The 15,801-nt window shown below is 50.5% G+C and overlaps 7 protein-coding genes across 7 annotated transcripts, besides 1 other annotated feature; 3 read left to right on the forward strand and 4 right to left on the reverse strand.

Moving 5' to 3' along the window:
• Window positions 1-15,801: part of a sequence feature (contig 1.56 1..45063(-1)) that runs on past both edges of the window.
• Window positions 22-1,386, forward strand: ANIA_03431 (nicotinate-nucleotide diphosphorylase (carboxylating); the record flags this gene model as incomplete). The annotated part of the gene is made up of 3 exons (XM_050612457.1): window positions 22-454; window positions 528-583; window positions 639-1,386. The coding sequence occupies exons 1-3, from the start codon at window positions 299-301 to the stop codon at window positions 1,384-1,386; spliced, it is 960 nt and encodes a 319-aa protein (XP_050468379.1). The 5' UTR covers window positions 22-298.
• Window positions 1,496-2,634, reverse strand: ANIA_03430 (uncharacterized protein; the record flags this gene model as incomplete). The annotated part of the gene is made up of 1 exon (XM_655942.2): window positions 1,496-2,634. Exon 1 carries the CDS (start codon window positions 2,624-2,626, stop codon window positions 1,496-1,498), a length of 1,131 nt encoding a protein of 376 aa, XP_661034.1. The 5' UTR covers window positions 2,627-2,634.
• On the forward strand, window positions 2,949-3,964 carry ANIA_03429 (uncharacterized protein). Its single transcript, XM_655941.2, has one exon. The coding sequence runs from the start codon at window positions 2,953-2,955 to the stop codon at window positions 3,643-3,645; it is 693 nt and encodes a 230-aa protein (XP_661033.1). The 5' UTR covers window positions 2,949-2,952; the 3' UTR covers window positions 3,646-3,964.
• Window positions 5,654-8,566, reverse strand: ANIA_10407 (ZZ type zinc finger domain protein; the record flags this gene model as incomplete). Its single annotated transcript, XM_655940.2, has 4 exons — window positions 5,654-7,140; window positions 7,194-7,405; window positions 7,455-8,241; window positions 8,438-8,566. 4 exons carry the CDS (start codon window positions 8,564-8,566, stop codon window positions 5,866-5,868), a joined length of 2,403 nt encoding a protein of 800 aa, XP_661032.2. The 3' UTR covers window positions 5,654-5,865.
• On the reverse strand, window positions 9,752-12,099 carry ANIA_10409 (uncharacterized protein; the record flags this gene model as incomplete). Its single annotated transcript, XM_050612458.1, has 3 exons — window positions 11,938-12,099; window positions 11,199-11,841; window positions 9,752-11,102 (listed from the first exon to the last, which is right to left on the reverse strand). Exons 2-3 carry the CDS (start codon window positions 11,828-11,830, stop codon window positions 9,752-9,754), a joined length of 1,983 nt encoding a protein of 660 aa, XP_050468380.1. The 5' UTR covers window positions 11,831-11,841; window positions 11,938-12,099.
• On the reverse strand, window positions 12,538-13,832 carry ANIA_03427 (putative RNA binding protein Rnp24; the record flags this gene model as incomplete). The annotated part of the gene is made up of 1 exon (XM_655939.2): window positions 12,538-13,832. The coding sequence occupies one exon, from the start codon at window positions 13,830-13,832 to the stop codon at window positions 12,759-12,761; it is 1,074 nt and encodes a 357-aa protein (XP_661031.1). The 3' UTR covers window positions 12,538-12,758.
• Window positions 14,078-15,314, forward strand: ANIA_10408 (uncharacterized protein; the record flags this gene model as incomplete). The annotated part of the gene is made up of 3 exons (XM_655938.2): window positions 14,078-14,237; window positions 14,298-14,414; window positions 14,468-15,314. The coding sequence occupies exons 1-3, from the start codon at window positions 14,122-14,124 to the stop codon at window positions 15,312-15,314; spliced, it is 1,080 nt and encodes a 359-aa protein (XP_661030.2). The 5' UTR covers window positions 14,078-14,121.

The following is a 15,801-nucleotide window of genomic DNA, read 5'->3' on the forward strand; positions in this document are numbered from 1 at the left end:
ACAACCTGTTTTCACTATTCGTGCCGTACGCGATACAATTAAATGTAATGCTGGTTTTTGGATACTGAGAGTAGTGTTACTATTCTGACAAGACAGCTTCTGAGCTTTTATGCCCCCTTTGTGGCTCTACCAAGTATATATATCGCAAAACAGCCGCCACGTGATTTCAAGTTACGCCGGAAGCACCCGAGCAACCCCGCGTAGAAGCGGGGAGTAGCTGGAACTTCCCCTCTATGATCGTCGTCAGACGTTCAACATCTTTGATTCATTTGAGCTCCCATATACTTGAATAAAAACAATGGCATCAGCACACGGCGACCTCCGCCATCTTCTCCCAGCCACATATAAGCGCCTTATATCCGATTGGCTTGAAGAGGACTGCCCCAGCTTCGACTACGGCGGTTTCGTCGTTGGCGAGTCAGAAGGCGAAGCGAAGCTACTGGGGAAGAGTGAAGTATGTCACTGATTCAATGCTTCGTACTTGTTGGGTAGCTTGACTGGGACTTGACTGCTGACATGTGCGGAAGGGCATAATCGCTGGAGTACCCTTCTTCGACGAAGTCTTTTCCCAGCTCGGATGCTCGTACGTCGCCTCCAACCTATTCCTACCTGAACAGCCGGACTAACGCAGCTCGAAGAGTCGAATGGCATCATCATGAGGGGTCAAGCCTTCCTGCCAACCAAAAAACCCATGTTGCAACTGTCCGCGGCCCAATCCGCAAGATCCTGCTTGGCGAGCGCGTCGCCCTAAACATCCTCGCCCGGTGCTCCGGAATTGCAACAAAGACCTCATCCCTCCTACAAATACTTCGCTCCCACGGATGGAAAGGAACTCTAGCTGGGACACGGAAGACAACGCCGGGGTTCAGGGTTGTTGAGAAGTACGGCATTCTTGTTGGAGGAGCGGACCCGCATAGACATGATTTGAGTAGTATGACAATGCTCAAGGATAACCATGTCTGGGCTTGTGCGAATAACGCTTCCTCATCGACGGCAACGACGGCTGCAAACGGGGAGCAGGATATTGCCGCTGCAATCCCGAAGGCTGTTCAGGCTGCCAAGGCTGTCGGGGGGTTCGCGACAAAGGTCGAGGTTGAGGTTAGGAGTTTGGATGAGGCAAATGCGGCGATTGAGGCAGGTGCCGATGTGGTTATGCTGGATAACTTCACGTCGGAAGGAGTGCGTCAGGCTGCTAAGCAGTTGAAGGAGGAGTGGACTGCAAAGGGTAAGTCGAGGGGCTCGTTCCTGATTGAAGTCAGTGGCGGTCTGAATGAGGTAAACGCGTTGCAGTATGTCTGTGATGATGTGGATATCTTCTCAACGAGTTCGATTCATCAGGGTGTAGGGATTGTAGATTTCTCGTTGAAGGTATCGTTGCGCGGATAGACTTATATGATGTATATTACATTGTTCATGTACGCCCAGGTCTATATCGTACATCTTCGAGATTTTGTCTATCACGCAGTCGAGGGCTTTCACCTCTCATCTCTAGTAGCTACTTGTCCGGCTGGGACGTCTGCAACCACATCTCCAACCATCTCCTTTCGGCCTTCTCAACCTCCCGCGCACTCGCTCCCGTCATTAGCCCATACCCTCCGCGCTCCTCAACAGCAATTTTAACCTCTGAACTTTCCATCTTCGTCACCCCACCACAGCTCTTAATTAAATTATCATCAACCGCCAGATACTCGGTATGTTTCGCCAACCTTTTTCGATAGACCGGCTCGACCAGCAAACTCGGCCTATTATGCGACTTGATCAGACCAAACACCGCGCACGCAGTCAGGACGTCCTGTGCACTAGCCTCCTTCGCAAACTTCTTGCTCGCGAAAGCAGAAAGCAGATCTAGCTCCTCCTTCGACCCTGGTTTCGGAGTCCTGACAGACCCATTCAATGCTTCTGTGTATGCGCTCAGCGCTGCCGACTTCCGGTCTGCTCGCTGCCTGCGATACTTATCGATTTGTTTGGGAATCCGACATGTAAACGGCGTGATGGCGTTTCCAAACGCGATGACCAGAAGCGGCGTGAACTCGCCGCAGATGATCAGCACCAGGGCAAAGGGGATCATGCGCCGGACATCATACGCTGAGCGATTGAGGAGCTGGAATGTTGAGCGGCTGGTCTTGGGTTTGACATGTTTGCTATGCCCACTGCTGCTTTTAATGAAGAACTTCGGCGGCGGCGACGTAGGCAAGTACGACGGGATGCCCAGGGAGCGACGAATAGGCAATGAATTGCGGTAGTTTTGGTACACGTTCTTCAAGCCTGTTTTGTAAAAGGCGAGATATGCGCGTCCGTACGCGATGAGACGCTGCGCCTTCTCGCCGACGGAGGCGGATGGGGCTAGAGGTGCGGGTGTTTCGAGGTCCGCAGGGCGGGTGCTGGGTGGTGGATTGACGTCGTCTGATAGCGAAACGGCGGGTGCTGAGGACACTGGAGTGATGCGCTTCTCATTTGGCTTTGCGGAGATTGATGGGCGATTGTGAGACTTTCCGGAGTGCGAGGAGCGGACGTGGTGTTGAAATCGGTGCCGGTGGGTTAGTTGAGAAAACGGGGTAATGGCTGAATTGGGGAGTTTCCGGCCCAGATGAGAGATATGGGCCCTCGGCGTGCTGATTGACGCCATCTGGAAAAGTCGGAGAAGAAAAGGGAGGATGAAATGAAGAGAGGAAAGCTGGTCGAAACGCGAAGCTTGGGGACAAAGTGATATGATGCCTGACTCCTGAGGCAGAAACAAATGTTAACTAACTACCTAGTTAATTATAAGGGATATCACCCAGATTAAACCATCAATTCTATAAAATGTCAATCAATAGTGATTTAAAAACTGTACTGATACGCCAACTAGCCTTTCTAGGGCTAGAGTAACTCTGATGCTATGACTCATCGCTAAACAGAATATAATCCTCTTATCCCCATCTACCAAAACAACACAACCCAGGCCTATACAAGATGCCATCTCTGACATTCACCCGGCCAACCGTCCTTCTCCTAATTGACAATCAGAAAGCTTTCGACTGTGATCCGAACACTCCATGTCACTGGGGCACTCAACGCTCAAACCCGCTACTCGAACAAAACCTATCCCGTCTAATAACTGCCTTCCGTGCCGCCAAATCCAGATCAGAGACGAAACTCGAAATAGTCCACGTCTTCCACTCTTCCACATCTCTCACCTCCCCTCTCCATCCATCCGCGTCCAACGGGACCGGAATTCAGCCCTTGGCTTGTGTCCAGCCGGCACAAGATGGTTCAGAGCCCGTGATGTGGAAGCACGTCAATTCCGCCTTTATCGGGACTGGGCTAGAATCCTACCTTAAAGAGCACGGAATCAGGCAGCTAGTTGTGGCAGGCATTACTACAGATCACTGCGTATCGACATCTGTACGGATGGCGGCAAACCTAGGCGTGGCGGATCGGTATCCTGAGGGCAAGCCCGTTCTGAATGGAGATGGGAGTCAGGAGAAAGCAGTGCCGGTTGTTGAAGGCCGGATTGTGCTTGTGGGCGATGCGACGGCGACATGGGCCAAGGGGGGATTCGACGCTGAGACTGTGCATGCTGTTACCCTGGCCAGTCTGGACGGCGAGTTTGCAGATGTTATGGCAACGGAGCAGGTCATTGCGTCCTTGGAAGCGTTGAATTAGATATGGCTGAGAGCACGGAATTGCATCCAGCCAGGAATACAGCCATGTGTCTAAGAAAGTGCCGACCCGCCCAATGGCACAAGATGAAACAGCTGAGTACGATTATTGTGGGGCTGCAGAGTTGTAGGTTGTTAAAGAACAAGGCAAGTTGTGCTGAAACACCGGGAGGCGAGCAGGCCTGGAGGACGTAGCTTCTGAAGTATCACCTAGCATATCTCTCTTCAATGTTCAGCCAGACCGCGGCATTTGGGTTTATATGCCTCAGCTTTTACTGTTTGCACAAATTGCCGTGACCAGTTGAATATAACTTTATAAGTCAGCCGCTTCAGGAGGCTGCTGCGAGTGCGTCAATAGCCATAAGTCTCGAGTCAACTTCAAATAAAAACAAGATCCCAATCAAATAGAGCAATTTTTTTGTGCATGTAGTACCGAGCCGTTGCATTCATGCGGTATTGGTGACACTTAAAAAAGACTTCTATCTTCACTTTGGAGGTTTAGGGCTCAGGTCCACGTTGACAGTCATAATACCACTGGAATTAACCCCCTCACAAGTAACATTGTCTCGTTCGATCTTTCTTTGCCAGCTCCATAGGCACCCGGGGCCGCAGCACCGGCAGACCGAATGTTCGACCTGGCGTCCTCAAAGATGACCGTCTATGCTCAGCCGGTGCCGGTTCCTGAATGTGAAGTCCGAATCTGCCTGACATACCACAATCACGCCGTCGTGAATCACGGCGTCTCGATGCGTCTTTCTCAAGCCAATAACCCGTCGGAGACCAGCCAGAATATAGCTGCTAGCGTCGTCTTCTGCTGTCTTATACAGGTCATTGTAGTAGCTAAGAGTATCGATTTTGCGGTCAACGAGATCTGATCGTGAATAGACTGAGTTCCCCGGTTATCCGCCGAGCGCGTCCACACAATAAAATCCAGTATTTCAATAGCCGTGATATCATCGTCTTGCAGGACCAGGGCTAAGCCCATGCGCAGCCTACAGTTCTTTGATGCCACAGCCATCAGGCCCTGCTGTTTCAATACGCGTAGTGAGCCGGTCAAGCTGGACTTGCACAACGTAAGCCCCCCCTCGTGAACAAGGTCGAGTCCTCAATGTTCTGCATTTAACCAGTCAAAGGTAGCTTAGTGGTATAAGACAAGAATGAGTCTGTAGTGTATAGATCGTTGGGCGTTTTTGCCAGCAGAAGCCGGACGGACCGGACGGACCGGACGTAGTGAATTGGGTTCGCCTCCAGGATATGGTGAAAATGCTTCGACCTAAGAGCGGATCAAAGGTTGCTTTCTGACTATTTTTCCGAGAAATACGCGTCATTTGCTAGATGTTTCCAAGCAAAGATATACGCGATTGGTTGTTCTGGGTTCTGGATGATTCAATCCCGTGCGTGATAGAAGGGGCCAGGGGGATGCTCGGACTGCAGACGGTATGCTTGGAGTCTCTTTATGCCGTCAATTTTTACTCACATCAGGACTTACTCTCACTTACCCGATGAGAGTGGAGTTACGCTAAGGTTAAATGATAAGAAATAATCCCGTTGTCTTTGGTGTATTGAGGTGGCCGAGTGGAGAAAACCAATCGAAGCAAGCAAGCACCGACTCCTCACATGCGCAAAATAATACTGTCTGGGAACATTAGTGCATGTCTTCACACTTCAGGGAGTCCAATATTGTATATTCGCGGCTGGGAGTTGTAAAGACTGGACTTCGGTATACTACGAAAACTCTGAGTTGGCGATTGACTTTTACTGTAGAGAAGAGGGCTGAGATGGGTCGAGTACCTTTAAAACAATGAGACGCAGAGAATCATGAAATAGCCATGTTGCATTTGAAATTTCTGGCGAGAGGAAAGTAGAAGGGGAGACAGAAACGACTCAAGGTAGACCTTTGGGAAAGAACACTGGAGAGGAGAATAGTGAGCTTTAGCCTGGCACCACGGCCTTGAAACGGCGATCGCCCAAGGCAGGCCGAGAATTACCGTGAACGAAGAACATCTACAAGCAGAAAACGAACAGCATGCTGGTATCCAATTTGAGAGAAGATGTGAGATACAGCGCATGAGCATGCACTTACTCGGCCGAGCTTGGTCGGCAGTGCATGTGAGATAAGAAACAACTTGAATCACCTTTCCCTGACCGCGCTATTATCCCGGAAATACCAAATCCTAGAGTCCACAGTTTCATTCTTTATCATAAGTATCACCGCCATCATTTATTAACGAGAAGAGTTGGCATCCAAAAACTCCTGATCACTAGCATCCAGAATATCATATTCTTCATCAGTCAAGAACCCAGTCTCAGTCGAGGTCTCTTCTCCCAGGGTCAAGCTGGCCATATCGTCGAAGACATCACGCTCAGAAGCGTCAGTCACAGAGGGAGCGGTGGCCGGTACGTTGACCGCCTCATGTGTGCTTGCTGCTGGTGACTCCTTGTCCAGTTTAGGGAAGACCATATGACTCTCGGAGATGTCGGAATTGTTAACCGCGGCGGGCTCAGGGGTCTTTTCGCTAGAAATTATGTTGTTGTCGTCTTTGCGGTCGTCCGCAGCGGGAACCAAATCCTCACGGACTTGAATGTCACACCACAACCGGTGGCCAAAGGGTGTGCCGTCCGCAAGCTTCATTCGCCAGTATGAGATTGCAGACCCTAGACGCCTGGGTGCTTTCAGATTGACAGTGAATTCAGCACTCTGTCCGGCTTCCAGGGGCTGAGGCAGCTTATTGCTTTCCATGGCAGCCGTGACTGATTCCAGACTGCTGGGGTGGTTAGTGTCCACGTTGAACATGGAATCGCCACCAACAAAACGGACATTGCTTCCAGCAGGCCATGCGAGCGGTCCAGGGTTGTAAAGCTTCCAGGTTTGTTGGAAGACCTGGTTCGGTTGCATCGCCGTGCCGTCGGAAATGGTATCCTCAAGGAAAAATGCTTGGTATTCGGAATCCATAACTGGACTAGAAGTCTTTTCAAGATTGATAGACTTCGCTTCCCTGGGTAAATCCTCAGAGACTTGAACCTTCTTCTCAGCTACTGTTTCCATTTCGGTGTCTGGGTCATTGCGAGCGGAAGCTTGAGTCGACGTCGAGCTCTGGATGTGGTCGCCCACGGAAGTCGTCTCCTGGCTAAATGTGTTCTCGTGGACAGTATTCACAGTGACGCTGCGCACTGGTGTTTTAAGCATAACCATAGGGTGTGTACGGTTGTGCGTATTTAAGGGATGGACTTCACACTTGGCGCAGAAATCGGTGTCGTGGCAGACGGAGCACTTATAACGAACACCAGTGATGTATCCGGATCTTGGCTTGTCTTTGCATAGAGGGCCGTCGCAAAAGACGCCAAAGTGCACCTCGTGAGACTGCAGCGGCTCAGAGATAGCCGTGTAGAGCGGGGCGAACCGATGACCAGGATGGGTCCGAGATGCCGAGAGATGGCACTCGGAACAGTAATCCCAGTCTGGGCATGTGAGGCATTTGTGGCGTACACCGGTAATATGCTGAAAGTAAGTTAGCAAGTACTATCGAACAGTCATACGGGTGGATGGCGTACGCTTTCACAGCCATCACATATAGCTGCATGATGATAACCACGGCCGGGCTTGCAGCGGGAAAGAACAAGGTTCTTTAAGCCAGCATCGTGGTCTCCCAACAACACAAAGGTGTGTGAAGGGTGATGCCCATGTTTGTGTCCAAGAATGCAGGTAATGCACAAGTCGAAATCATCGCAGTCAGCGCAGGAAACCATTTTACCCTCGTCGAACTCTGTAATCAATTAGAACACATAAAGAGATACAATATGCGGATTGCGTACCTTTGAGGCAGTTGTTACACACACGTTCGCGGTTGATTGCGATATTTTCAGCTAATCCGGGAGCACTTTCCAAAACTGGCTCCGACCGGGGTTTATGCTCATCGCGAGTTTGAATTTTATGTGATGCGAGAGTCTTAGTGGTGCTGTTGGTGATGATACCGTCCTTTACAAAACGTCTAACCAGCCAATGGTCCTCGCCCTGGCAGTTAACGCCCGAGTCAATGCACTGCGGACAGAGGTCATAGTCGCCGTCGGAACAGGTATTGCAATGGTAGTGTTCATTTGGAATAGGACGACCACAGTGATCGCAGTCGATGCAGAACACACCAGCAGTGGAGGTGTGAGAGATCACGGGAGCACTCGGGCTGTCAGGGCCCAAGATAAATTCTCTGTGGCTGACGGATTTCGATCCTTCCATTTCGGTGGCCGAGCAGAAGGGGTCTTGAGAGCCGAACAATGTGGTCCGTTCCGCACTTACTGGAAGAGTTGTAGCTAATGTGGTAGAACTGTCGTTCGTATCAACTGCTTTCTCAGGAATAGGGTGACTCAAAACGGTTTCCAGGTAGCTGTATCTTGGTTCGCTAATGCTCTCGGATACTGCTGGTTGGCTCGTAGGCTGGACGACAGTAGCTTTGATTCGCAGCTTCAGCTTGGCTTTCGCAGCCCGATAAAGCTGTTTAAAAACTGCCGGGTTGTTGCTGTCTAGCTGGACATAAGAACCGGCACTATCCGAATAGCGTTCAAAGATGACGTTGGTATCCGCCGGAGTGCCAAGCAGTTGGCGCAACTAGTGCGGGAACGTCAGTATCGAGTGGTGCGATGATGTTGATTGAATTCCTGGGACGCTTAGGGGGAAGACGAAAGCATGAGAGAACTCAGGCTGAAGTTAGGGTAAAGGTGAACGAAAGAGAGATAATGAAGGTACGGTGAGAGTCGTAAGGGTCGGCGGCCCCGGTCGGAGCTCAAGTGGGGACAGAACTTACATTCTGGGGTAAGGTACGAGCCCCGAGATCCCTCAAAGGGATTTTGAAGCGCCTGGTATGGTCTTCATAGGTCACCTTGACAGTAATCAAAGTACCAGGCCCGACGGGGTTGACGGTGGGTGCGGACATGACTGCTGCCCTCGAAGCTGTACTAATCGCTTGCGGGCCGGGTAGCTACGCTAGCTTCAACGAGATAGCCAACGGTGACGCAAAGACAATGTCGACAGGCCAGGGCAAGGGATATGCAATTAAAGCTGGAAGAAAAATTAGGAAATGATGAAGAAGAGATAAATGGGCAGATCAGGAGGCAGCAGGAGATGACGAGGATAGCGCAAGGCGATGGAGGTTGAAGAGAAGAGGAGCGAGAATGAGGCTTATAATTGGCAGATAAGAAGATGCCTGGCTGGCCGGCGGTGGTCGATGGTCACCTGCCACCTGCCCTCTAACGCTCCCGGCGGTGAGCTTACTTAAGCATCAGTGCCGTTCCCAGCGCCCGTGCGGCGTCAGTGAGCTCTTGGAGGTCCAATGGCAATGCCCCATCAACTACGCCAGACCCCCTGTTTTGGCTTTGGCTGGGGAAAGCTGGAGCTGCGAAACTTTGCGCTTCATAAATTATATCTTACAATATTGAGGTCCTAACAGAGCATTTACGGCTATTGTTAGCTAAAGAATGTAACCTGTACGCAGCGCGCTCATCATTTATCCTCTGCCCAGTAACATATGTGGTTACCTACTACAAGGATAGGAAAAAGCAAGCAAGCAAGCAATGATGCAACAGCCGGACATATGACACGTTATATCCGACCGGCCTTGGCCCTTAGCTAGGCATTGATTCGCAGAAAAATTAGCCTTGTACAAAGGAGAGACCTATTATGGAACAGTTGGCTCAGCCTGCCATCATATAACCATTGTTGCATGGAGGATAGTATCATAAACGCGCTGCACACGCGAAAAAGCCCCTAAATAACAATAACTAGCTAAACAAAGAAACCCATCAACGCTAGAAATGCATCAGATCCTAATCTAACGACGACTAAGGCAGACCTAACGAAACGAGAAGCTCCGGTAGAACGCACCGGGAAGGAAAAAAAGAAAAAAGAAAATGCCATGAGAATTTTTGGGATAAGCATATCGCAGGGGGTAAAAGAGAAGGGACCGACAAAAGAATGAAGAGAGGCGCCAAAAGCGATAAATCATGTCGGAAGAACCAAAAAAGAAACTGAGTCGTCAGGCGGCATCAGGTGGGTGAAACATATGAAAAAAAAAATGGCGCGAACGCTGCTCATTTTCGACGAGGCCTTGCCTCCCGTCTAGTTACTGTGGCGCAAAGTATACACCCTGGGGCTGAGGGTAATAATATGTCGTACCAGGTGTCATAATCCCTCCCATGTTGGCAGCTCCACCCGCGGGGCTCCCGCCAAACGTTGGTCCTGGATACATTTGTGAGGCGTCCAGATAATAAACCGTGCCACCAGACTCATGTGCAACCGTACCAGCTTGTGACGTTTGCTCCGATGGTGTTGGGACAATATACGGAACGTTTTGTCCCGCAGGGAAAGGAGCCGCTGGCGCCGGCCCGACGCCGTTATAAGGTGCATATTCTGTGCCCGAAACAGAGTAATATACAGGAGCCGGTGGGTACGGGTTTGAATAGTATGTTTGAGGTTGCTGGAATCCATACGCATGGAACGGCGGAGCATGAACGGCACGTTCAGGTATTTGGGACAATGGAGTTGCAGTTGTATGTGCCGAAAGGGCATAATTTGTGGAGGCGTCGGGGCCGTATACAGGGCCGCTGTTTGGCACGGGGACCTGATAATGAAAGGGTTGCTCCTGCTGCGCCCGGGGGGAATTGGCGAAACTAGCCGGGGTTTCAATGTCGGCCAAGGAAACAGCCTTCTGTGGGCGAGGCTGATGCATGGGGATAGGGGCAGGGCGATTCTCACGCCATACAGTGTGCTGCGGCTGTTGGGAGTAGATTGGAGGGATTGAAGCTGTGGCAGGTGGCGGATTGGCCCCGGGAACTCGGGGAGGAGGCAAGCGAACAATTGGTTTTCCATTCTCGGTCGTAACGACTGTATGCCGCGAAATGACAGACCCAGCTGGCGAAGGATACCCATCATGTGAGGGAGGCTTGCCGAATGAAGACCTCCGGCTCATTGCTACGCTCGGTGTATATGTCGAGCTTGCATAGAAGCTTGGGCGGCGCCCTTGATAGAACCCTCCTCGGGCACGTCCACGATAAGCCTGCTGGTTGGGCCGTTGAGCCCGTGGGATAAAGACAAAAGATCGCTCCGTGGCGGGAAATATATATCTAGGGGCTTGACCAGGAACTGAGATTCTAACGGGTTTGTCTCGTCGCAGAGGGGGTCGATGCTCTGGTAGCCGAGTATAATGCTTCTTGTCGGCTTGGAAAGATATCGGTTTATCCATGCCTGGAAGGAACACCACGACAGGCATTGTCCCCGTAATCTGGGTGGTCGAGAAAGTCCTGTTGGGAGTAGAAGTATTTGGCGCAGTAGGTACAGTCGTAGGTAATTGTTTATGAGAAAATGACGAACCGGCCGCTGAGGCTGTAGGACGCCTGGTAGCCGGCGGGTCGTCTCCAGCAACTGTATCATGAAGATCATGGGTCCACGGTCCTTCGGTTGTAATGTCTTGTTTCCTGGGAAGCGTAAACTAGGTTAGAACATGCTGAATTGCGCCTTCTGTTGCGACGGCTTTAGGAGCTGCCGAGATGATTGGGAGATCCTGCACTTACCTCCGAACATTTCCATCCACAATAAGGCCGTACGGTCTTGATTTCGACTTCCCGGACGGCCTGTGATTGTTTGCTCCAGATTCCGTTGAACGCTTGTCATGAAGGAAGAAACTACCGCGTGTAGGCACAACGGTCGGATCCTCACATTTCCCCCTTGTGAGCTTTTCGGCCTCCGGAAGTCTCTTTTCTGTGAACGTTTCCGTCGACGCCTCAGCAGGTGGTGCCGATGGCGCCCTTCCGATCTGACCGAGTTCTCTTTCCATCTCGTCGAAATTGATTTCAGGAACACCTTTCGCGTCCCCCGCAACCTTTAGCCCGTTCATCATTGCATCTGTATCGGACATCGTCTTCGCTAACGATATCTTGTTGGGTGACATTGAGTGACGACGTTGTGGACCTTCAGGCACACGACCATTGATCTCGTGCCTGGCCGGACGGTCGACCGGTATATTTTCGTCGTCGCTCTCGTCGCTCCCCTCTCCGTCGGCGTCGTCTTCGTCCTGTTGGCTGATGATTGAGCCTTCGCTTAGAGAGTCGTCCTCCATCTCACCATCCAACGAGCCTTCATCCTCGCCTTCGTCCTCCCGTCTTTTTCGGCGACTCGCACCTATATTGCGACGATGAGGTGCCATTTCGGAATGAACTTAATGAGTGTCGTTATTATATAAGCGATATTGTTCGTCGATAAATAAGTACGGCAGGGCGTTGCAAAGGAGAATGCAGGAATGGGTGCACCGACCAGCAGCGGAGAGACAGGCGGGTTGAAAGAGCAAGGCGGGATGACAGACTCCACGCAGAAAAGGAAGCGGCGACACCAAGAAAGGAAAGGGGAGTATATAAAACAAAACTGAATGGTATAATGCACCCTATAAGAAGAAGAGCGGAGAAGAAAAGAGAAATCAACCCTCTAAAGGGACAGTCGAGAAGATTTGATGGTTTCGACGTTGAGACATGACATCGAAGGAGATGTCAATCATCCCAACCAGGGTTAGCGCCGCCTGAACCACTCAGCGATTCTAGAACCACACCGAGCACAACTCTGTAAGAGCCCGGGTTACAGATTTTAGAAAGAAAGGTAAAAGTATGGACTGTTGTTGTTGAGGGGTCGACGGCATCATTCCATCCCCCAAAGCTGCCGGGTATCTATGATTGTTTCCCTGGAACCACCGGAGCCTACTTGTTCCTCGATTCCATGCCACGAACTGACGGCTGTCGAGCGTCCAGACTGCTGCTTATTCAGGCCGCGGGGCGTTTCTGATATGCCTGGTTACTCTATATTTCTACGGAACAAAAAGTGGCGTGATTGGGGATGATCCGAGATTATAACGGGTAAGATGATTAACACTGCGTTGAGTAAATCCATTCCTTGGGTATCAGTGATCTCACGTCTATCTCGTGCCACGTCAAATTACCAGACGCTGCCCTTCTCCTGCAGGATTAGATAGCAAATATCGCTCTCGTCCTTACACGATCCATTTCCAAACAGCGACATTGGAACAGGAGTAGACCCAGTATATATCTTCTCATATCATTGAAAGGGGACTCTTTATTGTTCCGACTTCAGTCAAACGTTGTCTTCCTGCCCTGACCCTCAACAATAGCGCCGCTCAGCTTCTGCACGGTGGACTCGTCGTAGCGGGTATAATCCGGCTTTGCGTTCTTGGCCTTCTTCTGTTGAGGCTTTTCAGCCGCGACCTCCTCGAAATCACCGGGCTCTGCATCCCCGTCGTTGCCTGTAGCTCCCTTTTTCCCCTCCCCGTTCTTACCGAACCGTTTGTTATAGCGAGTCGTTGCGTCTTCAGCGAACTCGAGTCTCATGCGCCGGCCCAGAACTTGGTTCAGCCATATTTTTCTCCGCTGCGGTTTTTGAGCCGAATCGTCTTCATCCTCGTTGTCTTCAGTGATATATTTATACCCTCTCTCTGCCGTTTTAGCCGCTTCCAAGTCCTCAAACTCCACCCAAGCATAACCTTTGCATTTCCCGGAATCTTGAAAAGTAGCGACATGGACGTTGGTCACGGTTCCACATTGCGAAAAGTGCTCCTCAAGAAACTCTTTAGTCGTGTCGAAACTGAGGTTACCAACAAATAGGCGTTTGGAGGGAGGGCGGCCCGAGGATGTAGGAGCATTGTTTCCATCATCTTGCGACTTCTCCGGCCGGCCTTTGTAATTTTTCGCATCTTTTATCAAAACACGGCGCCCAGAAACTAACTGCTCGCTCAGCCCAAGTGCCTCTTCTAACGCCTTGGGAGTGGAAAAGTCAACGTAGGCAAATCCTTTATTTTGCGCCCTTGAACTTTTGTCCGACGGCTTGGGTAGATGTACTCGAGTGATGGTAGCATCTGTGAATGAGCAATTGGTCGTCAAAAACCGCCGTATATCTTCTTTTGTCACAGAAAATGCTAGATTTCCTATCCAAATGCCGTAGTCTGAACGTTTTTGAGGAGCGGTTTCAGTGCCTCCGTTTTCAGATTTAGGATGTGTGTCGGCCTTCGCATCTGCAACAGTGGCCTTCTTTTTGGCTTTACGAAGGGCCTTCTTTGAGGGTGGTTCAGGCGCAGAGACATCTATCTCGAGTTCAGCGCCGTCGAGCAGCTTCCGTTTCTTGTGGTTTCCTTCACCAATGCCGGTCATTTTGTGTTCTCGAGGTTATTTCCAGTATGTAGGGTAAATATAAACAGGGATCAAAGAAATCTCGGAAAAACAAAACGGTTAGCCAAAAATGATGAATCTCAACTGACTGTGGAAGATGGCCTGGTGACATTTTTTTTCTTGATTTGACGGGCAGAATCGCTACACTCCGCCTTTGAGCTTCCGGCACGACTCGCGACCACGGTCCAGATGGTCAACGTTCTCACCTGTCTACACCGTGCTCGGATATTGACCACGAAATCTTTAAACACTAAGGGCAACGTGCCGTTGAATGGTTCGCCTATTCTACTCAACAAGAATGTCTCAGGAACGCGACGAAACCCGGTCTGTGGCCGGAAGTGTGCCTGACGCCGATGCTCCTACCAAGCAGTCTCATCGGTCGTTCAAGTGAGTGCAGAATGGGACAATGCCAGATTAGTTTCAGGACTGATTGAAGTTCTAAAATAGGAGGAAGTTTGCGAAACTTAAGATTCAATTCGAGCTCAAAATGAAGGAAAGCGAGTCTCTCATCCGTGAGCAATTGCGCATCGAGGATCTGTCAAAGAGAATCCAGGAGCAAAACGAGTTCGTCAATTAGTCATGCTTACCTCCAGTTCGTTCATTAATTGTTCTTATAGTCAGCTTCTGGAGGTCCTATTAGAGTTCAACGACGCCTTGCACATCCCGCCCAAGCTCCGATACGACCTGCATGTTCCTGGTGACGAAGTTATTCTTCCACCCCCTGACGGAGAGCTTTCGGCAGCCTACAATGACCATGCATTGGCCACATCGGTATTGAGAAATGCAAAGGATGACTTGGCGGCCGGAAATATTACCCTCGAGTCATATCAGCAACTCGAGGGTGGGCTAAAGCGAGGCAGGGCGTTCGCGCCTCTGCTACGGTACACAGATTTACTCAAAGTGCCGCACTCTGCGCCCACAACCGAGAGTCAGGACCCAGTAAATCCAACGGATGATTCTAGTTTGAATCAGAACCTTGGGTTCCTAACACCGGAGCATGAAACAGAATACTGTTTGGCCACAGACGCTAGGCTGGGCGACATGGCAGCCGCTGTTCAATTAAGTCGTGTTCCGGAGAAACCATCTTTACTAGAGAGAGAACGGGAGTATGCCTTACGAAGCCCTGTTTCAGTTCATCATTGGCTACGCAAGAACCATCCCAATATCTTCCTCCAGGACAATGAAAACGCTTCCGAAAAATCCGCGTCACGGCCCTCCAACTTGCGCGCCTCCAAGCGATCGGCACCTTTGTCTCGTAAAGATGAGGACACGCACGATGAAGACAGCGTTATGGCAGATTCTGGTCCCGCAACGGGAGGCTCCAAGGCCAAACGAAAGCGCGATGAAGAGGCCACCCCTCGGTCTAAAGCTGTCACCGGTCGCTCGAATCGGAAGAAGAAGGAAGAAAGTACATCCAACAACGCCAAGCGCCCTGCAAAACGAACATCTGGGGGAGGGGCATGAACATTATGCACATTTCGACCTTCTGCTTCTTGTAAAACTAGTGTCTACGTCCATGCTTCATTGTCTGGCTTGAAAATTGTGATGAACCTTGGCTTATAGGTTGCCGGCTAATATGCAATATTAGCTATCCTGTTTAATTTCTAATTAGTCTGTATTAAGAATTTACACGCGTTGCATTCGGCTCCTTTCTCGCATAGATACATGTTCCAATCTGTTGCGCCAGATCTTATCAGGCAGGAGTGCGTGAAGGCATCACATGAATATATAGCATGCCTTATACAGAAAGAGCGATAGATCAATAATCCTGCCGCATAAACGAACCTAGAGCGATGATAATAACTTCATATAGCAATATGCTCAGAGATCCGAGAACGACCCACGCGGCATTAGGGTGCTTCTGTTTGTCTTGTTTGCTCCCGAGACCAAAGCCTTTTTTGGAGCTTCAAATCGCAAACTCTCGCTTCACAACGCAGCCCAGCCTCGCCTA

This window comes from Aspergillus nidulans, chromosome VI, assembly GCF_000011425.1.
Source record: "Aspergillus nidulans FGSC A4 chromosome VI".
NCBI lineage: Eukaryota > Fungi > Ascomycota > Eurotiomycetes > Eurotiales > Aspergillaceae > Aspergillus > Aspergillus nidulans.

What these genes read in the sequence shown, in the direction of transcription:
- ANIA_03429 (XM_655941.2), top strand. Translation starts at nt 2,953, where the DNA reads ATGCCATCTCTGACATTCACCCGGCCAACCGTCCTTCTCCTAATTGAC.